The following is a 27,954-nucleotide window of genomic DNA, read 5'->3' on the forward strand; positions in this document are numbered from 1 at the left end:
AGAGTGACCTGGAAGAGAGAGTAGAATATGCCATAGGTGAGAAAGGTTTGAATTGTGGTGGGCAGAGATAATTATTCTGATTTGTGATATGGGTGTGGAAATGTGAGCAATTGCAGGCCAATTCTCTCTCTCTCTCTCTCTCTCTCTCTCTCTCTCTCTCTCTCTCTCTATATATATATATATATATAGCATGCTTCAGAAGTATCATTTAGCCTAGATTCTTTGAGTGCCAGATCTCATTGCCAAAATTACCAAAACAAAGGAGATGCTGTGACACAGTAATATATCAGTAGAACATTTTTAATCTACTTTCATTTCCAGTCAAAGTCCTTCAGTTCTTTCTTTCCTTATTTTATATATCTTCTTTTCTCTCCCATATACTCTGCTTTCCTCTTAAAACCATCTGGAAAGCTTTGCATTTTATTTATTGTGTTAATAGACATGTTGAAAAAAATTCTACCATTTTTCATTTCTTCTTGCATGCTTCCATAATAACATCTATGTCTGTTAGAACACAGACTTTGCCATCCATTGGCAAGCCCCATTGATTTCAATGGCAGTGCATGTGTGTGGTCCTGGGAGAGCGGCTGTGCATGCACCACCATTGAATACCACAGGAGTTGAGGTCTTATGGTTTTTGCCATGCTCTGGAGGTCCAGAATGAAGACCCTGCTGATAAGAAGGGCCCACTGTATTGTGTGGGGGTGGAGCGAAGGTCTTCCAAAAGTAGCTTTGGACAGGATGGACATGTTAAACCCATCATTTTAATCCCCCCCCCCATTTAACTCTTGCGTTCTCTGCCTGAGGTTTGACTAAGGGCAAATACCTGTGGGAGTGGGGGAGGCACAGGGATGGGGAAAGGTTCAGAACTCCTTTCTTGTCCACCTTTTTTCTGAAAGGCATGGTGCCCCATCCCACTGTTAATACTTGTCTGTTCAATAGTATCCCCATTTGTGAACACAGCTTGCTGCCACTTTAGTTAGAGTGTTAAATCAGTTTTTCCCCTTCAGTTCAGTAGAAGGTTCTGGTGACAAAAGACTAGGATCAAAATAAATATCTTTTGAAGCAATGTGGAGCAGTCTAAGGTGCAGGAATAACTTTCAATCCTATGACTAGGGAAAGAGCAATTATATTAGTTGTATAATTTATGGGCAAGCAGTTAGGCCCAAGCCTAGTTCATTGTAAGCATTCTTCCATGTTATCACTCTCACTTCAAGAAAATTAGGCATATCCTGAAAAATCTCATTTTCTCCTTACAGCAGATGTAATATGTAAGACTAGCTCAGTTCGAACACATGATGTAGACAACAACGAGCAACATTTTGCTTAGCAAGGCATAGTACTTCTAATGCTTGTTCAATTTGTTCATATAATATCAGGTGTTGTAAATACACTGTATAACAGTGTCTGTTATGCATAATTAAATTTCTGTTACAAAAATATAAAAGCTGCTTAGCACTGGCAGGAGAATTATCAGGCTTTACACTTGGAATGGTAATAATTCCTTCTGATGAGTGCTTATGCGTCTCCTGTCGTCTACTGTTAATCAGCGGGTGTAGTGCATTTCCAAAGTAGACATCCTAGGGTTCTTTTCTTACTGTCATTTTGGGTTTGTATATTTTGAAACCAGTCATACAAAGAAATGTGTTAAGAGTGTTGTCATTGTTTTGACAGAATATTTTTGCCCAGAGTAGTGCTTTACAAGTGCTTTTAATACTTTTAAAAGAAATTAAAAAAGTAAAGCTGTAAATTACAACTGTGTGTCTTACGGGGGGGAAGCCCAGCAAATTGATATATAACTCTGCAGAAGTCTACCAATTGCTTTTTAATTGGTATTATAGACCGTGCTCTGAAATCAGGATGTTTTATTCTCCTATGTGTGAATATACAGTATGAAGTTTCTCTAATTGATTCGCTTTGCCCATTCCATTTGATGTATCATTTTTCACAATATTTCATAATTTGTGCTCATTTCTAATGAACAGAGTCGTTAGGACAGGCATGTCTAAGTACAACTGACAGCTAACATTAGGTGCCAGATGCAGTTTATAAAGCTATGAAGAACTGTAGAGAACAGTTTAAATAAATTAGCACCTGTACATTAGTCTCACTTGCTGGTAATTTATAAGCGAATCAGTAGAGATGACATTTAGGTAAGTCATTGATCAAGTTAACAGCTGCATACCCGCTGCCCAGCTGGGATACCTAATTAATAGAGATTGCAGTCCTGACCTAGTGGTTTTCCCTGGGTTGAGAATGTAATCCTTTTATTTTGTGATTTTTAAATTTTATTTATTTTTTACTTTTAATATAAAGAGTAAACAATTTGTTTTAGTTCTGTATAGGCAACTTGAAAAACTGAACCAAACAGTATCCTCGCCTACTTAGTGTTTGTTTAGCTATCATACCTCCAGTTCTCTGCCAGAGAGTTCTAGTGCCTCAACAAACTATAAAATTACACAGTTGTAGCACTGATACCACTTTAACTATCCTAACTTCATCCTGTGCACTCTAAGATTTGCAGTTTTGTGTAGAAATGGGAGGTTGTGCAAAGAAGAACTCAGTCAGTGGATGCTTACCTTGAGATCTTAGAGCCTCCAGTGTTAAGAGGTAGATTTCCATTGTAGACCATCCCCTCTTCGTGTAAAAAGCAATGGAATTGGATGAGGGGCAAAGAAACAGAATGACTGTCTCCATTCCTCCACTTTCATACAGGACTAAAGTATGCATGTATTTTGTCTTGAGAGGAAAAGGAAAATAGAGTTGAAATCTCTAGCCAGTCTCTCTCCTTTGCCATCTGCATCCATTCTTTCCCTCCTGCCCCCTGTCTTCTTCCTTTTAACAGGCAGTTCACAGGTGTACAATATGACTAAAATGCTAGCCTCTTAAGATTTGCACAGTAGATTTCTCTTTAAGAGTAAAAACACTTAAATGTTCTTCTCATATTGTTTAATGCTAAGCTACAGCTAAATATCCTGCCTTCTGTGCCCAGAGGCTTGCACTTGTTTTCCTAGGATTTCACTTTTTGCTTCATCCATCAAAAGCTTCATTCTGTATTGCATTAACAATCACACTTGAAACAATCCTGAGTCTGAGAAGGAGTCATGGCATGGTGAACTGCTTCAGGAAAGCAGAGGTTTCATAACTGCAGTTACAGCCTTTTAGATGTATAAAAGTTATAGTGGGAAGCACCTGGTGCAGTAAGCTTGCTGAAGTTAAGCATACCTGAATTAAGTTAGTGCCTGGGCTACTTAGGATCTCTGTGTGTCCACTTTCTTGGATTTCATGGAAGAAAGAAAATGAAATTAAATACATACAAGTATTACCATTTCCAAAAAGTTTCATTGTATGAAAGTATGAAAAGATATAGGGATCCTTCTAATGAAAAAGGGTTGTAAAGTAAATTTTTAGCACCCTAATAATAATAAGGCATAGTGCATTTGCTGGCAGTAGCTGTGTGAAGCTGTGATGCTGATTTTGTGCAATAATCTCCTTTTCCCCTATAGTTAGTTATTGAACATCTAATGTTTAAGCACCAGCAATTCATTGAGATGGGATAGGCACAGCCACCAATCATGGATCTTATTATGCAACCAGCTCAAACAAACAAGGTATTCATGTTCCATTTTTCACAGTATAACTTGAAGACCACATCTATCAATAAGAAGGTCTGTTATTGTTAGGCTATTTAATTTTTTTAAATGGAAGTTCTTTGTGGTTTCTGTGACTCACACAAATGGGTTATCCTATGCTTTTACAGTGGCTCTTTCAAAGCATTCTAAAGCATTCAGAAGAGTTTGGTGGTAGATCATCCCACTGCTGCCAGACCTATACAAGGGACTCCCACTGAAACCCACCAGTTCCTTTTGTCTGCAGTTGTCTCATCCGGAAGAGTATCCACGTGCTCAGATTGGGAGACATCTTCTGAGATTGATTGTCAGTGTGGGTTTTGAGCCACGCTAACCCTCGGGGCTTTCCGGAAACTGCTGGCTTTTTAAAAGAAGTGTGTCAAATGCAGCACTAAGATTCCGGGCCAAAATGGGCATTTCAGATCCCTGCAGTGTTTGGGGAACTCTTATATTGTTGCCTCATGTGTGGCATTTACATTACAGGTTGGATGCAACAGAGAGTGTTGGCTTAAAGCTCTTCTGTATGAGCAGGCCTTCAAACTGCAAGAGCGTGTGTGTCGCCAGCTGATTACAACTTTTAGAGACAAAGCAGCCCTTGGCATCAATCTTCAGCTTCAAAGAAATCGAAATCAAGTATGGAAAAGGCAGTCTCAGTCCCAACAGATGTCGCTATATCCAAACGGAAGGCCCCAAGTACATTACCTGCTAACAGGATCTGAGACAGTACTGGGGACAAGCTGTGTCATATGTGTCCATATAGCCTGGGTATATCTCCTGAGACTGAAATGCAGGCTGGCTTGAAAGACAAGCATAAGAAAAAGAAGAGATTGAAGCAACACTCTTGGTCTCAGCCACCTTCTTCTCATTCTGCTGAACCTGCAGCTGTAGCTGAACCATATACTCTTCTTCAGGGAATTGCCTGAGAGATAGTTTTTCTTGAGGCCATGGTCTCCCCCTTTCCGGCTTCTCCAAAACAGTGTACAGTGGTGATGGAAACCATCTCCATCCAGGACAGAAAGTGAGACAACCATCTTTTGGAGAGAAATACAGGAGTCTTCTGTCGTTACAGCTTCTTCCCTAGCTCAAGTTTTGATTCAAGATAAACCTCTACCATTGATTCCATCTGGATTTGGTTCTGATTTGGTGGCCATGCCAACTAGAAAGAGTTAGGAGCCATGTACCCTTTTGCTCCAACTGATTATATCAAAACATTTATTGATCAGATGTTCTGCATGGCCAAGTCTGTTGACACCAATTTCCAGCAACAACTCATTCCAATAAGGTCCCAGTTTTCCAGCAGATCGAATCACAAGCAATCACTCCTGTGGCTCTACCAATTCTTCCATATCTTGCTTGGATCATTCGGAAGTCTTGGTTGACACCATCGTCCATTCCATCCACTTCCAGCAAGTACTGGCTAGATGATGCAGCATTTCATCCTCTAGGGTAGCATCTGAAACGTAATTTCGTCATTGCTGATGCTGTCCAATCGAGCTTCATGCTGTCTGTATTCTGCACTTGCAGATGAGGAACACAAGAAGTTTGATGCCATGGGTAGGAAATTCTACTCTTTGGCTGCTCACATCTCCAAGATCTCTGATTACTTGACTTGCATGGGGCCTACAACCAACTCCTTTGGGACAAGATGATACCGTTCTTGAACAAGCTTGGGGATGAAGATTGCAGAGTGGCTTTTCTCCTGCAATTGGAGGCACACAAGCTGACTTTCAGCAGGTTGCCAAGTGGATCCCTTACTATTTAGCAATATGGAATAGTACCAAAAAAGTGGCTTGGAAATTTATAGCTCGTGTCCAGCATTCCTTTCATCTTGTTTTCTACCTCTTCAGCATTTATACATACAGTATTTATTCTGCTTTAATTATGGATTTGTTGCAGTTAGAATTTTCTTCTCACAGCTGTGAGAATGTTTGAATCATCAAGGAGAGCCTAGTGTAGAAGAGACTACTTAATAAGTATAAACAGTTGGTCTCAGTATTCCTTAATATATTCTTTTGATATGTTTTTTATAAAGAGTCTAATATCCGTTCGCTCACAGTGGGTTATTCTATTGTCATTATAATTAATCCTCATTTGTTCACAAATGGATGTTCACCTACTCTGTGTATGTACAGTATCCCCATTGACTAACAAATGGGAATTCATCAAGTCACTAAGAGAATCAAAATACCATTCAATAAAATCAAGTTAATCCTTTTTGTTTGCTGCTGAATTCTCAAAATTTCTGTTTGGAATGCCAATAAGGTATTAATAAAGTAATAGGTGAAATCGTGATGCACTCTATGCATATTAAGTAGTTTGACAGTGCTGACAAACCAATCTATGTCCACAGAAAATATCAGTGTGTAATAGCCTTGAGTTAATGTAACCAGCAATGCAACACAATTCTTCAGAGAGGAAAACATTAGCTGTAGACTTTAGACTTTATTTCTTGTCCTTGTGGAAAATATTTTGCTTCCACTAGTTTTTCTTGACATTGCAATTTAAAGTTCAAGATTATAATGAATTTTACATAGTGTTAGTATTACACTGTGTTATGAAAATGCTATATTAAATAATTTTGTGGTTAATGTATTACTTTGAGTGATTTAATAAATTAAAATAATTAAGAGATGTAGTAAATGATTGTTTAAGTATATTGTGCTAGATACTTTTCCTAACATCTCAGTCCTAAAGATGTCCAGACCAAGCCACATCTACTGTTCACATGGAATTCACTTCTGTCATGCACTCTTTCATCTTGTGTAGTCTGGGCTCTTTTGCAAGCACCCAGAACATTTGAGTAACACTAGCTTCAGCCAAAAGAAAATATGTCTTTTGTCCCTCCAATTGTCTGGATACATAAGGAATTGGAACTATTTACTTAGAAACGAGGCCCACTGAAACCTGTAGGATCTGTGTGTCTCAGTGAGCATTGATCTATCCTTTGCCCCGCTAAACACGAGAATGATGCAGAATAGGGTGAAGATATTCTTGGGGAAAGTTGCTGAGTGACCTTTGCTCTTCTGTTTTCCCAGAGTTGCAGAGAAGTGGTTCACTTGAAGGCATCTGTGCCTTTCTTTGTACAGAAAATTGCCTGGATCTCCACAAACAGCCCCCAAACACAAGAGACTTGTGAATTCTTAGAAATGGCAAGGTTTTGTTCAATTGTAATAACATTAGCCAAGATCCAAAGAGCACAGTGCACACCTGGAAAGAACTTACACTTGATGGGAGAATACTACAAATTCACTCACATCCCAAATGTCTTAGCTCAGAACACATCAAGACTATTTTTTCCATCAGATAAACTTTTTAACATGCTTTGAAATTATTTTTTGTAATTTATTTAACATTTTCAACCTTCCTGTTTAGCTTTCATTGTTAGATTAATACTTATCTTGGCTTCAGGCTTTATTGAGAATACCATTGTTTTGGCAGTGAATTCAGGTGGAGCTTAACATGATGTCTTCCAGGGTGGTGTCAGTTCAAGACTGGACGATGTCAACAGCTAATTATGCCATGATCTATGCTAATTCCATTGCCTGATTAGAAATCCCATGTTGATTTATGAAAACTTTAGAGAAAGCTATTGCTCAGTATTGTGACAGGATTCCTTCCGTCTCTCTGTCTCTCTTAGTGAAAGGGGATCTTCCTTCTGTAGTGTTTCAAAACACATTGTGGAGAAGTTAGATAGTAATCTTCTGGTACAGCTCTGTATGTGTTGCAGTAGATTGACAATAATGTCTTATTCCCAGTTGTTGACAATAATGAGCAAAGAGAAATTTGACCTGCAATATTATGCTCTTGAAATGGAGAAAGCTTAGGAAAAAAAACAGGAAGGGTTTTTTTTTCCTGTCAAAGGGTATGTATGCATGGCAGGGGGTTGGACTGGATGGCCCTTGTGGTCTCTTCCAACTCTATGATTCTATGTACTTAGTTCTGGGAATGAATATAACTATCTGAACATGTATCCAGAAGCCCTGCTTCTTACTGCTAAGTATGTGTTCTGTTCTCCCTGATCGACCCCTTCTTCTGATGGCTTGTGGATTCTTTGTGGTGGTGCAGTGGTTAAATACTTGTACTGCAGCCGTTCACTCAAAACCACAAGGTTGCGAGTTCAAGACCAGCAAAAGAGCTCAAGCTCGACTCAGGCTTGCATCCTTCCGATGTTGCTAAAATGAGTACCCAGACTGTTGGGGGCAAATTAGCTTACTTGCTAATTAGCTTACTGCTTGCTCACCCGTATGCTCTTGGAATAGCGGTATATAAATAAAACAAAATTATTTTACTTATTTATTTATTTATTTATTAGAGTCCTGAAATCTAATCATCCTTGTAAAATATATTTCCTGAATTCATGGTTTTAGTATAAGATGCTGTCATTGCCATTCTCAAAACAAAGTCTGTTTTTTCTTTGTTTACAGAAAGCTATTGCTTATCTTTTTCCTTCTGGTCTGTTTGAAAAAAGGGCCAGGCCTATAATGAAGGTAAGATCATAATTCTTTGTTGCAGATTATATAATGATAGATGTTATATCAAATAATGCTAACAATTTTTATCATTGCTTTTATACAGCACCCTAATGAGATTTTTCCAAAGCAAAGGGGTAAGTGACAATATGAATATATTAAAGTAAGTTGTTGTCTATAAACATATGTGTAAAGGTTGGGCCCAAATAACTACTAGGTGTGCATTCAGAGGTTTATCCATGTCCACAGTGATGTTTTTTTCACTTGGCCATGCCATGTAAAAAACTACTTTGGAAAATATCAGTTTCAACATCCATTTAAAATATATATATATATATATTTCTTACCCAACCTGTAATAAATCTCAGGGAAGGGTACAGTCAGTAAAATCACCTTGGAACAATCTAAACGGTTCAGCCATTTTGACAGGGTAAGCAACTGTAGTGGGCCAACAAAAGCTTCTCCAGGCACTCCATGCCACCAAATCTGCATGACCATCCCAGCATCAGCAATGGGTCCAGGAACATTCCCAGACCATGTACCTGCTCCTTTAGAGGAAGTGTACCCCATCTAGAACAGTTTGATTACTGCCAGACACAGGGTCCATCAATCCACAGATCTTCTGTTGTGTCAGGATTCAGTTTCAGTTTATTGGTCCTCATACAGTGCACTACAATGTCAGTCTCTGTAACCAGCCCTGCAAATACTGTAGCTCTGTAACTCCCAGTCCCATGAACTAGAACTACTGCAGTCAGATAGCATAGTCATTGGTATTGGAATTCTTTGTGATATTTTGAAAAATCATCAGGGTAGCTCTCCCAAAGTTTATCCTTGGGGTGAATAAGGGTTTTTCAGTTTCAAATCCCTGCCTAGATAATAGAAAATTTAAAGTTTCCCAGTCACTATGCTTTAAAGTTAAGGTAGTCACATTTTTAAATGTGAGGGGGAGATAACACTGCAAAAATGTAAGCACAAACCTGGAATATGCTGAACAATTGTGCAGTTCTTTGGATGCCAACCTGTATCTGTCTCATTCTTTCATTACTAATTTTTATCCTTACAGCTTCATTTTGACCACAGATATCATGAACATTACAAGTCAAAATTATAAATAATAATAACAACATTGAAACAGTGGGAATTTTCAAACTTCTTGTACAAGTGATTTAAAAACTATTTCTATTAAACTTTTAAAAATATGAAATTTTAGACTGAAGGGTTGGATTGAAATTGGTGCATCTTAATTTATGAATCACTTGTTTCATTTCACTGAGACTTAATTTGGGTAACATGGGCAGGTTATAGACTGCCGCTTTGAGGCGGTCTGCCGCCGCTGCCGTTTGCTCCGTAAGGGAGCCGTCGCAGCCACACCGCGCGGCTCCCTTACGAAGCAAAAAAGAAGCTCCAAAATGGAGCTTCTTTCTGCGGCGTCTCTGTGATGTCGCGAGGCGCCAGGGGCGCATTTGCAATGTCACAGGCGCCGCGACACGTTCGGACGCACAGCGTCCGATACGTAAAGATGGCGCCGGCCGTGTGGAACGGCTGGCGCCATATTGTACAGACAGAGTCCGTATTAGACCCAGAGGCGTCTAAAAGAGACGCCCCTTTTTTAAAATGGGACGTCCTGCGGACGTCCCAAGTGCTGGTTTGTAACCGGCCATTGAGTGATATCCAGTTAAAACTACCCACTGATAAAACTGCTTTTGTCATCAGAATGGGAGCAACTCTGCTTTCCTGTCTGTCTGTAAGGACATCCCAAGAATCTCTGGAGATCTGCCATATTGCATCCAACTATAGGAAAATGCCAGTTTCTCATATCAAATAGTTTGAGAAGTACTGACATAAAGTACAGTTTGTTTGTTTTTTACCCAGATGTTTATAATAACTAATTTTTGTTTACTTGTATTTCTTTTCTTTCTTTTTTTAGCAATACAGTGGAGTGAAGATGGACGTCCATTTCACTTTCTTTTTTACACTGGCAAACATTCATATTATTCTTTAATGCACGTACGTAATTACTGATTTTTTTCCCTAATGGACCAAGGTAAAATTACTTACAGTACAATATCTGTATTTAAGTTATAATATTTTTTTAAGGAAGACTAACATTTTAGAACTCAACTCATTCAGTGAAATTAAAGTATGTATTTCCTATTGTTCCCATAATGGTTAAACAGACCTAGTTACTAAACATTTCAAGCTATGATAAATGAAACTTCACCCAACTTCCCACCAACAATTCTATTTAAAATTTAGAGTATTCTTTGGAGATTGAAAGTTGCAGAAGGTACTTCTTTAATCTGCTTGTGAAAGGACTTACATTTAGTATGTGTGATGCAGCTTTAAATGTTTAATTTACGTAAAAGTATAATACAGTGGTACCCCGGGATACGAATTACCCAGGTTACGAATTTTTCGGGTTACGAAAAAATCCCATAGGGATTTATTGTTTCGGCTTACGAAGGTTTTTTCGGGTTACGAAAAAACCTCGGCGCTATTTTCCGCCACCGGAGGGCAGCAGAGAGCTATTTTTCCATTAGCGCCTATGGCAATTCGGCTTACGAAGGTTTTTCGGGTTACGAAATTAGCCGCGGAACGAATTAATTTCGTAACCCGAGGTACCACTGTAGCTGAAAATTCAGGCATGTTTTCTAGTCAGAAAGCATATCTGGCTGGAAGGTAATTTTTACAAATGTGTGAATTAGTTCTTTCAGAGTTTAGATGGCTTTTTAAAAAAACTGAGCCTATGCAAAGGACTACGCGGGAGGAAATTAAGAAAAAGTAAAAAAGATACAAAAAGAAACTGAACAATAATGGAGAAATGCAGGAGGGTGGGATAAAATAGAAAGGAAAAATTAAAGCTAAACAGGTCTAGACAGAAAAGACTCTCCTGTTAAAATCAATTCTGTAGAGGTTCTACTCAGGAAAGAGTCTACTAAGACCAGTTTCGCAGATATTCTAATGCTTGCCTAGGGCTATAGACAGCAGAGTGAGGAGCAGGAAGCCATTCCTCATAAATATACTGGTGCCGGTTTAAGACCTGAGGCCAGATTCGGGCCAGATTACTCAGTGGCATTTGTAGCCACAGAGATAATACTGTTAAGCCATGCATTGTCATCACCAGATTTCTGAGCGGTTGCAGTGTGATGGTCATGTTAGCCTTAACCCACTTATTTTGAAGCTATAGAAAACCGCTTCCTCATGTAGCAGTGGCACAGAGTTAACTATGTTAATTCATTCTGGTGATGTCTTAATTAGAAAATATTGTGCCTATCACAAGGGTTCTTCCTACTCAGTTATAATACAACTTGATGAAAGTTCTCAGTTAATCCCACACTTGATTATTGTGTTAGTATCTAGGTTCCCACCCTTTGTTTTCCTGTGCTGCCTAGCTCAGAAATATGCAGTCCGATGCCCTTCAAATGTTTTAAACTGGTATCTCTGGCCACTGGTTCTTCTGGCTGGGACAGATGGGAATTTTAATTAAGAACATCTGGAGAGCATCAGGTTCCTTACATGTTCAAAAGAAGTACAGTTGGCCCTCAGTGTTCACAGGGGATCCGTTCTGGACTCCACTGCGAAAATGGAGGCTTGCACATATTCAAGCCCCATAGGCTTGAATGGGGCGCGTGCCCGTGTGCGCCCCCATGCATGCACGCACAGGGGCGCACCCCATTAAAAATAGCGAAGGTCATCCCTCCGGATTTCCAGGGTCGCGGGAGGGGCAACTATATACCTTTCTGAGCAACTCTTCTTAAAAGGATATCCAGGATGGATGGAACTCAGGAAGTAAGACAGTTCTCAGATGAACCTGTACAGTTACCTTCTTGGTAATTTTAATTTTAAAAATAACTAAAGAACTGCTGATTGTACTTGCAAAACCAAAGCATTCATAGTATATTCATACTATACTAGGCACCTACAGACCTTGATTCATCGACTTTTCTAGAAAACTGAACAAGGTACTGATGTTCACTTACAGAAAACAGGACACTGTTCTGCAGAGAGATGAGTTTGGTGTGGTGATGCCACATTTGGTTTCCCTTATTATCTACTAGGCTTCAATAGCTTTTAGAGGACTTCTGAAAAAATCCTGGCGTTAGTGTGTTTTTTTAGAATTATCTCATGTGTTTGTACTCAACACACCCAAAGGACAAAATTCCCACTTGTCAGGTACATTTATTTCTTTAGAGGGAGAAGAGAAGAATTATTTTTTTCTTTTGGTTGACCTTGGGCAAATGAGCTTCTTGCCCTGGTAGAAATGAAATGAATGATAAATGTAGAGTGTGTCTTTGCTGAGTAATGGAGCTGCAGCAGAGACTTTCCAGAGAGGTTTTCTCCTGCACAGCCTGAGGCAGCCTGAGGACCCCTACTGTTCATTTAAATAGGTATGTCAAATCTGCCTCGAAACGCCGCTGGTTTGATCTGTGGTAATATTTGTGAAGGTTCCATATGGACTTGAGCCCCCTGCAGTGCTAAGAAATAATGTACAACGCTTCATGGTGCAGACGCAAATTTTCTCTGAAAAGGGATGCAGCGCTGCGTTTTAGCTGTCGGAGAGGATGATGGAGCTGACGCGCTAGGCCTGTCAACTTGTTACACGGATGGGTTGCACGCAGAGAGGCTGTGGAAAATCTGTGCCTTTTAGCTTTTCTACTTAATCACGGTTGTAGCATTGCCTTTAGACTGTATGCTACATTAATTCTCTTCCTGCCTTCTGCCTTTCATCCCAAGTTTCACGGAAAAAAGTAAAGCATGCAGGTCTTGTAGAGGAGCCTTATCAAGCAGCTGTCATCTGACAGGCTATTTGCATTTGTTTTGGCTGAAACAGAGCAACCCAAGGGCAAGATGTTTTGTTGCGTTCCATCATAATGAAGAAATGTTTAAAAAATTACAAGGAGCACAACTTTAGTTTTTTAGCTATGCCTTGCCTTTGAAAAAAGGTACGTAAGGTTTTCCTGAGTTTGAGCTTTTTGAAGTGTCATTTGCTACTTGATTAAGCCATTCGCTATATGAAATCCTTTTGACAAACACAAATGTAATTATTGAGGAATCTCTGGTAAGTTTCTTTAAGTAGTGTCAGGGCATTTGGAAATGTCTTCATTAAAATATAAGATAAATAATGTCATTAAACAGGATTTCTGATAATATTTTGCTAAGGAGATGTGATGTATGTATAAAATGTTTTATAGCAAGATTTTTAGGTTTACAGAAATCATGGATATACTTAACTACAAAACTGTTGCTTAAAAAGTAAATATAGAACAGTGTCACATTAATTTAGTGCATTCTGCACAGACTGCAATTTATCATGTCTGGCATAATATCTGAACATATTTACATGTTAGCATTACATCTGAACATTTTACAAAAGAAACTGTGCTTCCATAAGTCTTTTCAGCATTTTATTTCCTTGGTTTATTTCACTTCTTACTTGTTGCAGGTTAGATCTGCCATTTTTATAAGTGCAAATAATCTATAATGTTAAGTTTCCTTATAGAATCTGTATCATTTGTAATCCATTTCATGAACCTTTTAGATATGAAAGCTTTGTGTAACACCACTGTTGTTTATAATCCTAGTTTCATTTGTCTTCTCTGCTTTCTGAAAACAGTTTGAATTTAAACAGAAGCATTGAGTTCATGTGATTTTGTTTTGTAAGGGTTTAGTTCATGTAAAGAATTTTTAACCAGAGAGGTTTAGTTTGTGTGATTCAGTTGCATACAGAGCAAGTTTAACCCCTGATCTTTGTGTTAGAATAATTTTAAATGATGTTAATACAAACTCTGATGCACCAGCATCATTGTCATGTTTAAAATTATATTAAAACCTCACATACAGTTCACATACAAATTAGCCAAACTTCTTCACATGTTTCAGAAGTGAGAATATATGTTAATTTACTTATCTTTGACTGTTAAAATATTTTAAAAAATCAATATCAAAATTGCTCTTTCTATCCTTAAAGCACAAAATGGCCTTCTACAGTGGTTGCTTATAACCCATCTGTTTTTCTTCCCCTCATAGCACCCTTCGTTTTTGTAAGGCTAGTGTTATTTTAAAAAAACTGTTACATAAACAGTACTAATGATGGTTATGTAGTCTGTTCTTCCAAGATGTGTTTCAAAAATTCAGAGTCATGATTGCTTGCTTTTTACCTATTTACCAGCAGTTTAACATTGTTTAAAACTGACTATTTTGTTAATTGACAAGCTCAAGGTTGAAGTACTCCACAAGTATTTTATAAAATCTGCTGCATAAATAGTTACATTTGTAAGCAATATAGAGGTGTGTTGTTTGTGACTATAACTGTTGCTATCACCTCACCATTTTGCAGGTCTCAAATGTCTTAGTTGAGAATATTTGCCAGTTGACATGTTTCTCAGATTCTTTTAATTTTTGTTATACTTTTCAAGATGAGGTGTGTCATTATCCTGTCCATTGATCTGTTATCCTGTACATAATTTTGCACGTACCGACCGTAACATCTATGCTAAAAGCATTAATACAATCTAAGAAAATCAAAATACTTGGGAAAACAGCAGAAGTGAAATACAGAATGAAGACGACGTGAAAAAAACAACCCATTTTACACTTTACTCTGTCAGTAACTAAAAACTCTTCAGATTATTAGTGATGTTTTTACAGACTTTATTTGAGAAAAATGAGGTAATAGGTTGAGAAATATTTAGAAAAGATTACATCAAAAGCTCCATTATATGAGATCCTATGAAGCATCCTCCTAAGGTTTTTTGGCCTGCTGTTACCTAGCCAAATGCACACAACCTCTGCATGTTGTCAGGAGAATGGATTGACACCAGTGTCCAGAATCACACCTGTGTGAGTGAGGCTGTTTGGATTAGTTACTCATTTTAACTTGTAACATCTGGTGCAGATTTTTAAAATGTTTACAGGTCTTTGTGCAGAAAAGAGCTGATACGTGTGTAGGCCATTGAAGATTCAGGAGGAGACTTCAGTAATATTCCTCAAAATGTATTTGAAACTTAGAAAATCCCAAGGCTTCAGTTGAACCAACTGTGAAAGATAAATCTCCAGTGGAGATACCATTTATTTCATCCCATGGCTGTAGATGTGAAACAAGTACAGTACCTCTCTATCCAGTTAGAACCATTATGGAGTTCTTTAGATTTCTGAACCTACTATAATTCCAGGTGACAGTAAGTGAAGCAACATTTTCCTTTTCTTCCACCCAGGTAGCACTGTCTTATATTACTGCCATCTCAAGGCTGAAAGAACTTGCAAGGATAATAACAAAGGAGCATGTAATTTTTCCTTTTTAGCATGCATGAAACTTTGAGAACATTTTACCCAATTTTTTTAGAGAGAGGAGAAAATGCAGATGAATAACTCTATGCTTTCTGTAGTTTGGAAGTTGTAACCAGCACGTTCCTTTTTTGAAAAAAAGAATAAAGTTTCATTGTGAGATGCCAGCAATGGGGATCAGTTCTGATACTTTTTGTATGCAGATTCCTTAGTTTTGATGACACCAAAACCACCCTCAGTTCTGAAGAAATGTTCTAATAGAAATTCTGTCCTTTTCTTCAATCTCTAATTGGAATATGAAATAGATTTTTTTACTAGCTAATAGGATAGCTGGTTGATCTGTTGCCACAAGGAAAGTGAACGTCCTCTTGTTTTATGGCTGTTTCTCCCATAGCTGCCTGTGTTGCCTGGGGCCACCAAATTCCTGACAAGGGGTTGGCCTTGGAAGAGTCCTCATATAATCTGGAATAGCAACTGGGGGAGTGGCCATAAAAACAAGAGGGGAATCACCAGCTTTGCAGCAACAGATCCACTGGCTGCCCTGATAGCTCTAAAATATTGTTACAGAGGCCTGTCTTGTCACCAGTCAAGAAAAGACATGTTTATTAGTGTGGCTTTCTCAAAAGGGTTTTCATAAGCTCAGTCTGTTTGTAAACATTGATGGAAAACAATTTGCCCTAGTGCAAGACGCTTTCATATTAGAGAATAGGATGAGATACAGGAGGAATTTATAATTTAGGGAATAACCCCACTGTACAAGTGCATTTGAGAACCAGCATGGTCTAGTGGTTTGAATGTTGGACTGCAGTTCTGGAGACAAGGGTTTGATTCCTAGCTCACCTGTGAAATCCACTGGGTAACTTTGGGCAACTCACATGCTCTCAGACTCATGGGAAGGCAATGGTAAATCTTTTCTGAACAAACCCTGTGATAGGTTCGTTTTAGGATCATCTTAAGTCAGAACAATAACAAGAAGAAGTCCACCATTTATGTACACATGCACTCCTCTTTAAGGACGAAACTGGTGGTTAGAGGATGATTGAAGTTGGATAAATTTCTTTGTTTTCTTTACATAATTATAACTAGAACTCACCTGTCTACACATTCCTATGTATTGTAGGACATCTATGACAAGCTGCTGCACATTCAAGAACAACAAGATCAACTGCATGGTCAAGGATCAGCTCCTGACAACAAACCCCAGTTGTAAGTTGTTTCTCTGATATTAGAATAAAGAACCAATGGCCCGTTATAAACGGACCTTAAAGTACGCGATGAGCATGTACTAGGGTTAGAAAGGGGTGTCCTTTCCAGACGCCCCTAACCCTAGTACGCACTCTGTGCGTAGAAAATGGTGGCGGCCGTTTCACACGGCCGCCGCCATCACTACGTCACGACCGTGCCGCCTCCAAACGAGGTGGCGCGGTTGTGACTATTGGGGCCGCGCCTAGGGCGCCCTTTCCATGACCCTGGAAGGAGCTCCGTTTCGGAGCTCCTTCCTGGCTTTGCGTCGCTGGGCGCAGCCTCAGATGGCTGCGCCCAGCGATGCAGAGGAGAAAGGGGCCAAGCGGCCCCTTTCTCCTCCTCCCTGCTGTCGCGGGATGTCCTTGGGGCTTGGAGCCCCAAAGACACCCCTTTCTAGGCGGCAGGGAAGCAGCGTTTTGCCGCTTCCCCGCTGCCTGGAAAGCGGCGGATCGGGACCTCAGCGGCTGCCGCTCTGGCTGCTGAGGCCCCGATCCGGCAAACGGGCGAGGTGCAGGCCGCCGCTTTTCAGCGGTCTGTAACCTGCCAAAGTTTGATCAGGGTGATGCAATGCATTTTTATGCAAACTTTTCAAGATATATAATTCTATGCATCATGTACAGTCCTCAAATGAGTTCTTAACATGTTTTGTTAAGAACATTGAGCTAGACCCAAGCTAAGTTACTGGCTGGTGACTTAGGGCCCGAACAGACAGGCCAAAATAAAGCTGCTTCGGGTTACTTTAGAGGTATGCTGTTTAAATGATGCATGCATCCTGAGGTCTGGAGTGCAGCTTTGGTGCAGCTTCTGGCGTGTTAAGATGGGTGTGCCATTTAAACAGCATACCTCCAAAGTGATCCAAAGCAGCTTTATTTTGGCCTGTCTGTTGGGGCCCCAAGTTGCCCCATTGAAATCAGGGTCAGAGTTATTCATAATTAACCTGAGTCCAACTGGTATATCAACATTTTCAGCCTGTTAATTACTGTGATGAAAAAGCAAACTGATAGTCATGTGAGAACTCAACAGGGCATTTTGGCTTTTAAAAAAACCTTAAAGAATATATTTTTGATATATTTTCCAACAAAGTAAGACAAGTGTATTTAATAAACACTGGAGTCCTGGTGGCACAGTGTTTAAATGCTGGTACTGCAGCCACTCACTCATAAGCCACAAGGTTGTGAGTTCAATCCCAGCCAGGAGCTCCAGGGTCAACTCAGCCTGGCATCTTTCTGAGGTCGCTAAAATGACTACCCATCTTGTTGAGGGCAATTAGCTTACACATTGTAAACCACTTAGGGAGTGCTGAAGTGTACTGATAAGTGGTATAGAAATGTACTTGTTATTGCTATAAACAAATACCAAATGCAGAATGAAATGGGTGGGCAAAGTAAAGGTGTAAGATAAGATGTAATTCCTACCAAACATATATAAAGTACAGTGGAGTTCTCTCCATGTCTGTCTAGGAGTTAGTCCTAGTGCAGCAGCTTTTTTTCTTGCAAAGCTAAACTTAGATTTCCTGTTTTCCTGTTTACAAACCTCAGCTAATTTCTTCTATATGCAGGATATTAAATTTAAACACCCACATCTCGAGTCACTAACTAGAGATAATAGCAGAAGAAGCTTGTAGGCTACGGTTCCCTACTCTTGATACAGATTATATGTTCTAGGGGGAAAAGAGGCAGTGAAACATTTTAAAAGATTTCAGTGCTCTTGAACAATTTATGACAATGAGGCAGAGGCCAGGAAAGAAGGAAAAGATAGCAAAAATATTACAGGGCTGGAGGACAAACAGTCAAGAAGAGGGAATGGGAAAAAAGAAGAAGAATAAGAAGGAGGAATGAATCAAAAGATGAAGCAGAGTGGATATAGTTCAGGAACAACAGAATTTAAGTTAAGAATGAAGAACAAGTACAGTATTGAAAGTGTGGTTGGGCATTAACCACCTTTCAAATTTTTAATGAGACTTAGAGATGATTTCTGTGCATAGCCTCTTTGCACCACCCAAAAGACTGTATCAGAACCACAAAGTGCCAGATAAACTGATTTGGAGCTTGTCAGACCTTCAAAAGAACAGCCTGACTGATATCAAATGGTGGATCCTTACTGGAAATGGATATTGGTTGAGGAAAGAAGTGGAAGTTAGAAGATGGATTGGTGAAAGGTAAATTGGAAAAAGAGAAGGAAGTGGCAATCAGAAGGAATTTAAAGCTAGGAATACAGCAACAACATGATGATTTAAATCTCGAAGAATAATGTTAAAAGATGTCAGAAAAGATGGAGCTTAAAATATAAACTATCAAGTCAAAGGGAAAGTTTCCATCTAGTATAAATCAAGGAAGGAGAGAATGGAAGAGGAACAAGAAGAGAAAGAAAGAAAGGAGATAATTCTTTTGAAGAAGTATAGGGCTGGGATGTAGAACAAAGGCTAAACAGAAAGTAAAAAAAAAACAGAGCCATTGAAGTGTGAGAAGAAGCAGAAGGAAAGTAGAAAGCCTGAAGTGTAGTTAGATGGGGAAAAAAAGTACAACTTAACAGGCTGATAAATGAACATAACTAAATCCAGGATGCGCTCACAATCCCACTGCTCAGTGTTGATTTATAATCTGAGAAACAGGTGAAAGTGGAGAATGGCTAATTAATTTCTTCCCCCTGTACATTTTAATGCTGAGCTGTTCACTGCTGTATCTCACCGCTGTTGCCTTTATTGAGCATGAGCCAGTGCCTGGCTTGCATGCCTTGGGATAGAGCAGGTAGAGATAAGCTATATAAGATAAGAAATCCCAAAAGGTAACACCTTTTCCATTTGCATGATTCAAGCAATGAAACTACCACCAGATTGAGAGGAAACATTAAGGGGAAGGGGAAGCGAGAACAATGTGCTCAAGTTCACTTTTTTTATTGTGTATTTTCACTGGGAACCCTGTTTCACATTTTATTGTAGTACAAACATTTTCCCTATGTGTTCAGCCCTGTATAAAATCAGCCTCTCAACTAAACTGATCTTTAGCCTATAAACTATCAACTGTGTTAGTTGTGTTATTAATTAGTGTAGTCAATGTATGAAGTTGGAACTGAACCTCTTTGCTTCTTGAATACCTGTAGGGGAAATTTGCACTTTTCCAAACTAAAAAGAAAAGTATTTTTCTAAATGAAGTGTGACTGTATGTGTGGCCCTTTGCAATCTAACTCTAATTGCATGATTAGTTAAAAAGAGAATATATGTGATATTTTAAACAGCGACCTGATTGGCAGCAGATGGCTGATTAAAGAGGAATTGGAAGAAATGTTAGTGGAAAAACTGTCAGATCAAGATGTGAGTAATTAATCTCCTTTATTTAATGAACCCTGTATCCTAACAGAACAGCTACTGCTTGTTTTTAAGGATTCGGGGGGGGGGGGATTCTCCTTGGAGACAAGGCATATTCACATTCTCAGTGTGAATAAGTGTGTGTGATTAAAGTATAACCTTGTTTGTTCTGATAGAAATTATTTAAGCAACAGTTGGTGAACTTGTTTACCAAAAGTTTGGTATAGTTTGGACCTTGAGTGATATCCACGGGTAAAACTGTTCTTGGGTTCTACCACTTCAGGCTGTGCAGGGTGGACTTATACATTTGAATGTACACTAATTATATCCTCCTTCCTCAAATATTTTGCCCCATGTAAGGAAGAAGCGTAGGTAGGCTGAGCACTTTCCTCCAGGATGTTCCTTTTCCCATGTACAGTAAGGATTTTTAATCTGTGTGGATTAAAGCATGAAACTTCCCAGCAGCATAAAAACATCAGGTCCAAGAATTTGTCAGCTCTTCTGAATCCTGTGTATTATGTTATGTGCCCCTCCTCTATCTGACCTGTCTCACCTTAGCAGCCATGTAATCCCTCTCTTATCCATGTATTCTTGCTGGTAGCTACTTGTCCTCCATCATGAGCTCCATGTCTCTTTCTCTCCATTTCTATCTCTGAGATGACTGACAGCCAACTATCACAGTCTCCTTACTACTGCCTGGAAATCATTGACAGGTTATCATGGTTGCCACCAAAGAACAGCGCTGTAGAAGTCTGGCCATGCTTGATGGACTACTAGTATTATTTAAAAGCCTGTACACTTTTAACAGCTTCTCTTCCTTGCACAGCACCACCTACTGAATGTGTTGCCTTCCTTTTACAGGTGAATTTAGAACCAAGACATAACTCTGGAAGAACAAAATGAATTCCTTCCCAAAAATTGGTTTTCTTAAATCACTGACTATTAAGTAATACACTGGATAGCAAAAAAAAAGGGAAATCAAAAAAAGCTTCCTACAATGCTACCTTTAAGGCACAACAGAATGTTGACACTAAACAAATATGCAATAGTATATACAGTCAGCCCTCCTTATCCACGGATTCAAGCATCCACTGCGGTTTGAAAATATTCCAAAAAAATATAAATTCCAAATAGCAAACCTTGATTTTTCCATTAAAATAAGGGACACCATTTTACTATGCCATTGAATTTAATGAGACTTGAACATCCATGGATTTTGTTATCCATGGGGGGTCCTTGAACCAAACCCCAGCAGATAACAAGGACCCACTGTACAGTAGTAATATACAAAGGAATCTGAGATGTTTAAGTTACAAAGTTACGTGGAGGAAAATAATGGGATAGTGACCATGGCTGCAACATTATGCAGCCACACACCCAATGTCCTTAAATTTGAAGCCTGTTGAAGTCTCATAGGCTTGCTCTATGATCTGGAGCCCTGCTTGTGATTTCCAGATAACAGAGAGATTATTTGTGTTTAGTACGTTTTTCTGTTAAACATTTCCCCAAATTTGTGGCTGGTTTGATGGTTGACAGAGGGCAAGGGAGTGGAGATAGCATACATGGTTCATCACCCACCCACTCGCTCTGTGACTTTTCTCATGTTGAAAATAATGAATGAAATATCTCATGTTAAATGGTTATTTTTATGTGTGCCCTCAGAATATATTTAACCATTTAACCAAAAGCAATATGGATGATAGTAGTATTCTCAGAGCTTGCTCTTCATCTTCATCGCCTCACCTCTGTTACCACCTGATTTTCTTCCATCTAATTCATCCTCTTCTTTATTGATATGTGTGTATGTGCGTGTGTGGTGTATAGAGTCTTATGCTCTTTTGATCAATAAATGAACATTTTAAGGTCTATTTTCTTCACTTCTCCAACAGTCAATGTAAATTTCCATCCACAAAGAAACATTTGCCATTGGGTGAAAAGGTTTTTATCTATCACTAGTTCTTTAATTCCTGGTTATCAGGGGGCCACAAGGCCTCCAAATAAGCCTTGGTAACAAGACCATGTATTATCAGCAAGGCATTTTGCTTTCTAATCACATGTTCATGATGTAGGGAGAGAAGCATAAAGTAGCAAAGGATAATTTATTTCAAGAGGTTGCCCTTTAAGTCAAGTATCTCTTGAATTTTTAAAAAGCTTGATTGTTTGGCTTTTAAATAATATCATAAACATTAAAGTAACTCCTGCTTGAGCAGCCAATGGCATACATACACATTTCCTGTATGTATTATGAAATATAATCACCTAACAAGTGGAGTTTAGGAAAATAAAATTATTTCCATTTAAATGTAATACGTCAACTTCTTTGAAATGAGTTGGGAAGCTTACTTCTTGCCACTTTCATCAAAGAATTGGATGCTGTTTGAGGCCTGCTAAATATTTCTTTGAAAATTAAGATGAACTTCATCTTAATGTGGTAATCCTGTCTTACAAAAGGGTTGGTTATATTTTTGAATTGTGGATTCATTTGTTGCTAGGGGGAATGGGGATTAGATATCTTTATTCACAAAGAAAGATACATCTGCATGTTGTTTTGAAAGCAGCATGCAAATGCAGAAGTGTCATCCTGTCAAAAGTTATCAATAAGAACAGAATCAAAAAGATCAAGCATGTAAAAATAGAAGTAGTTGACAAATGCAATTACACTTGCACCCCAGCCCCTTAATGAATTTTTATTGTCTACAGTATTCACGATGTATTCAGCTGCTTGAGAGATTAGTAGCATTGCCATGCAGTGGCATTGAAGAAGCATTTGTGCTAAAATTTCGTAGGCAATTACCTGTACAATCCAAGAAGCAGGTAATTGAACCCCTGAAGTATGATGAGCGGGGAGTGGCCTTTAGCACTGCAGAAGGTAACTTATTTTCTTTTTGCTTCTCCTTAGTTCGGACATGAAGTGCTTGGAGGCCTGAGAAATCAACTATATATTTTATTGTTGACCTTATCTGTTGACATGGAAAAAAGTTATTGTGTCAATACTGGCATAGGCAGTGCACTATGTTCCATGCCATCATTCTTGTTTAATAAATTTAAAATAGATGGCTGTGAATTTTATATATTTGCAGACATTTCTTCCAGGTGTTTTCATCTGTGCAGAAAAGAAAAGTACATATCAAAAGAATTAAGTCATTACAATCAGTGGCTCTTACTTCTGAGTAAACATACATGCTAAAGATCAGGCTACAATTCAGTTTTTAATATGAATTTTATATACCATTCTGAAATTTTGTCATTGACCAGAGAGATGTACATGTATTGTATCAAAATAAAATAATGTAAATTCACAGATTTATCTGATAGATTCTGTAAATATTTTTAGAATAGCATTTGCACATTCAGTGTAGCATTTAGTATTATGTGACTACTATGTAATGTTTTTCATACATACTGTATTTTAAAATTATTAATTGTTCATTAGGCTAATTTAGTAAATCCTTAGGGAGCAAAAGTTGAAGTTGCCCATCAACATATCTAGTTTTCAGTATTACAGTGTCTCAGGTGAATATTAGAATCTCTTCCTGCCATTTCCTCCCTTAACTGTTTGATCTGATGCAGGCTAAAGATGATCAAAATCTATCAGATAGGACAGACTTTGTTTTTTGAACACATTGTTTATAACAAAAGCATAAGAATGCATTACTTTTTTATTTGTTCAGTGATCAGAATAGCTGGAAATGTTGGTCATACTTGACACAGTGATACGCATAATGAAATTCAGTGTAAGGAACACAGTACAGTTCTTTACATTTTACAATTCAGTTACATTCTTTAGCCCAAGCAAAGTTTTCTGCAACTGAACTGTCAAGTTCTGCAGTGTAGATTTAAAAAAAAGGAATGTTCTTACAGTGCCATCATATAAACATGTCTACACAGAAGTAAGGTACATTGAGTTCACTAACTCAGTAAACTCACAGTTTACATCTCAGGAGTAAGTCCTACTGTGTGTAAGAAAAGTGAGTAGAACTGAAGCCCTGAATGCATTTACTGTTGCAGTGTTAATGCTAGTATGTGTTTTCTTCATTAATAATTAATAATAATTTTTCTTTCTAATTCACACCAAAGTCTCCTAAAAGTTTTGGTTCACCAGCATCTTTGCCACTCCTTATTAGTTTTTTCTACATTTGTATCTCACATTTTAATGTTACATTGCATAACATATAATGTTACATTAATGCACTCCAGAAAACTTGCAGAAGTGTTTTTTTATAAAAATATAAAAATTAATAACAGAAATAAACAGGCAAAAAATGTGGGGGGAATTGCCCTAGGTTTTTGCATATTGAGAATGGCATCTATGCTACCTTTTTGGAAATACACAGGATATATACATAGCTTGTCTTTCAATGTTAATGAAACAGAGGATACGTATAGAACTTTTGCTTCAGTAGGGTCACTCTTAGAGAATTAGCTATATGCGCTAGTCGTATGTCTGTGAGTCTAGGCTGAAGAAACCCTTTCATCTTCTGTCAAAAAACAGTTTCTGTCACAGATGATGCTGGCTGCCATGTTGAATTCTCAGAGTATGCTTCCCTCTGCTGGGGAAGAAGGGGAATATTTATAGCGACGGCACATAATTTCTCTTGTACGATACTGTTTTTTTTCTTAAGATGAGCCATGTTTTTGTTCTTATTGTTTATCCCTTTTTGATAATTTATTCAAATCTGTTTAGAATTTTTATAACTGCTGCTTGCAGGGACAGGAAGAGATTATGTTGAAACCCTTTGTTATATAAAGAGGTTAGTCTCTTTGCTTTGTTACAATGCTAATATCAGGACTCAGCCATGCCACTTAGGGTTTCCTTGGCAACATTTTAGCAACCTCAGCTAAACAGGAAGTATCAGAACTCACTCAGTGGTCAATACCAAGAATTCCTGTCTGTTGGCTGGAAAAAAAAAACCCATCATTTTCATGGTTTTACTTACTAGGGGAAAAAAGGGAAGTCTTTATCATAGGGGAGGGTCACAAGGCTGGCAACCTGAGTCTTTCCCAGCCAGGAACAAATTTAGAATCTCAGTCTTGGGATTCATGATAGTGATAATAGGCATTTTTATATCATAGTCTGCAAATCAAGAAGTGCTTCTTGCAAAGCAGAAGCCATCTCAACCTTGGCCTCAGCCTTTTCATTCATGGTGGCACTGTAGTTGATCACTACAGGACCTTGCTTGATGTTTGAATAAAATTGTCTTAATGGGAAAAGCACTATGCGTTTAATCCTTGTTGGGATTTTCTTGTCATTAACATGCTGTGTATGTTGTTTGAAACATTAATGAGATATATATATATATAAATATATACACACACACACAATTATGTGTTTTCCAAGGCCGGAGAAAGACTGCAACAGCAACTGTTACTGTTTATGACAATGGAAGTGGGAAAATTACAATAAATGGAGATAATTATATACTTTACTTTCCAGTACTGCAGGACAGGTGAGTACACCAAGCAAAGATGTACTTATATTTTCAGTCTGGGGTAATTCTTTAAATTAGGTGGGTGAGTTGTAGAATCAACACTGTGGTGATTTTCTTAGTCTTGTTAGGTTTTTTTTCTTTCTAATTAATAATTAAATTTTATTATTAAAACAAATAATAACACAACAAATATTACAAACTACCATCAACCCCATCATTTAGACATAACACTTCCATCTTAAAAATAAGGACCCTACTTATTAATTACATACACTCATATTAATTATCCTATTTCCAACTAATTATAACAGTATTATCAATAAATCCTCCCTCATCTCTCCTCCTCCTACTTTCCATAAACCCCAACCTTTCTGTTTTATTTTAATACACATATTTAACCTCTAAATAAATCCAAATGACCTATTCATAATCATAATAATATCCTCCCCCGTCCCCTTTCTACTTATTTTCTTTCATACTTTCATTCATCTCCCTTTCAATTTCTTTCCAGTCCTATCCTCCTCCCTCCATTACACTTTCTTACTCTTCCTACTCTTTCTGATTCATTCTCCATCCCTCCTACTTCTTCCTTAATCTTCTCAATCTTGTTCTCATCATTCCCATTCTCATTCCTTACCTTTCTTTCTTCTAAATCTCCTTTCCTTTCACAACCCTTCTCATACCCTTTCTTCACTTACTCATACCTTCTTTACACTTAGATTTCTTTCTTCCTACCTTTCCTTTTCCTTCTTCCGCCCTCTTATTGTTAGTTCTTTATTTTAAAATGAAAAATAATCAAGGTTGTCACTGTATATCTTGCTAATGGAACAATTAAAAAGCATGCAGGGTGTCATACTTTACCATTTACAATACAACAACAACAACAACAAAAGAGCCCTGAACCACTGTTGACCAGTCTTGCCCATGCTGGTGCTTCCCTAGACTTGTTGAGATACAGCTCTCTACTTCCCCATCATGAAGCACCAGATCAGAGTAGATGAACTGTACTCTTGTTGAAGGGTGAAGCTTCTTAGGTAAATGATTTGTTTCCATCACTTTTTAAATTTGCTGTGAAAGGTATATAGGAAGACCACTTAGGTCTTGGTCTTTTCAAATGATACAGACCAGACTTCTGTACTGTTCTGAAACTCTTGTGCAAACCAGTCAACTTTCTTTTTTCACAAACATGGGTTGTTCTATTAAGTGATTGTAATATGACCCATCTACTGTGTGAAAAGGAAGTTTATGCAAATTAATTCTTAGTATTTATTAACATTAATTAATCTTTGACACAAAATGGGAATTGTGAGATCTGATAGGTGCCATTTATGTACAAGCTTTACTGATGGGAATGCAGCACCTTTCTTGGTTTGAATCCAGTATTTAATATACAGAGATGTAGTGATGGCTTTTGCTTGTGGCAGGTCTGTAAAGTTGCACTGCACCAAGCCAAGTGTTTCCCATAGAAGCTTGATAATATCCCTGCAATGGCTATCTAAAAATGAAAAGAAAAGAAAAAAGGGGGGAGGGAGGGAAGAATTGTAGTCAAGGATCTCACAACAATGTAATACATAGGCTGAATCTTTTTTGCAAGAAATAAATTATGCTGTTTCTCAGAATCTTGCTGCTTTTTTCATTTGAATCATTTGCGCTTTGCAAATGAGCCTGTCTTAGTTTTGCTTTAGGAGTCTTCATTTCTATATTGGAATAGAAATGAACTTAGAACTGAGTTTTGTCACTTTGTGAAATTCCCCACCTGCAGGTGTCTTTCTAGATTTTTGTTCCCCTTTCAAAACATTTTGTATACTATCAAAGTATTACATCTGCATGGAAAGATTATCTGATCTAGTTTATTTTACTGTTAGCTATAACAAGTAGAAATGTGGACTGGATTTACTCTTTGCAGGGTTTTTTTCCCAAACAGATTTCAGTATCTCAGGAAAAATTTAATTTTAAAGAAATTTTATCATGGCTTTTTACAGGAATGGGAATATTTAAGTAAGCAGGCTGTCCCTCTTGGATCCCAGACTATGCTCCTGTGAGAGAAAAATGCACTGGATACTGGGGAAAGAGAGGACCATAGTCACTCTTGGAAGCCCCAAGGGCCAGCAGTTCTCTTTTGAAATGGTGCACAGATACAAGCATACCTGTATCTTTCTTTCACCAAAACAAGGAGGGTTGCAAACCAAACTTCATTCACTTCTGGTTTCAATTTGGGAAGCTTGTGTAGCCTATAGAGGGTCCTAGGTGTTGGCTGCTAGCATACTACTGCCTACTCTTAACTGTCTTATGTATATTTATACAAGTGTAATCATTTTCAGAGAACAGCTGATGTTCCCATTCCAGTTTCTTGATCGACTGGAGAAACATGACATGATCTGCTCTGTTTCTGGAGGAGGAAGGGCAGCACAGGCTGGTGCAATCCGCTTAGCTTCTTCAAGAGCATTATGTAGTTTTATCACGGAAAATGAAGTTGAATCCATGAGACAAGGTATAAGTATAAAGTGAAAGAATGATTTGACATTAGTTACATGATTTACCTAATATACAGAGTTTCCTATATGTTGCATTAAAAGGTGTGTCATGGAAAATTA

At 38.2% G+C, this 27,954-nt stretch overlaps 1 protein-coding gene across 1 annotated transcript in view; it reads left to right on the forward strand.

Moving 5' to 3' along the window:
* Positions 1–27,954, forward strand: part of MRPS9 (mitochondrial ribosomal protein S9) — a 41,671-nt gene that overhangs the window by 12,001 nt on the left and 1,716 nt on the right. Inside the window, exons 3-10 of the mRNA XM_042457530.1 lie at positions 8,054–8,116; positions 8,205–8,235; positions 10,026–10,105; positions 16,503–16,588; positions 19,862–19,937; positions 22,632–22,800; positions 25,270–25,378; positions 27,682–27,851. Coding sequence (XP_042313464.1) covers positions 8,054–8,116; positions 8,205–8,235; positions 10,026–10,105; positions 16,503–16,588; positions 19,862–19,937; positions 22,632–22,800; positions 25,270–25,378; positions 27,682–27,851 — 784 coding nt within the window. The remainder of the gene's footprint in view (positions 1–8,053; positions 8,117–8,204; positions 8,236–10,025; positions 10,106–16,502; positions 16,589–19,861; positions 19,938–22,631; positions 22,801–25,269; positions 25,379–27,681; positions 27,852–27,954) is intronic.

This window comes from Sceloporus undulatus, chromosome 3 (genome assembly GCF_019175285.1).
Source record: "Sceloporus undulatus isolate JIND9_A2432 ecotype Alabama chromosome 3, SceUnd_v1.1, whole genome shotgun sequence".
Lineage (NCBI taxonomy): Eukaryota > Metazoa > Chordata > Lepidosauria > Squamata > Phrynosomatidae > Sceloporus > Sceloporus undulatus.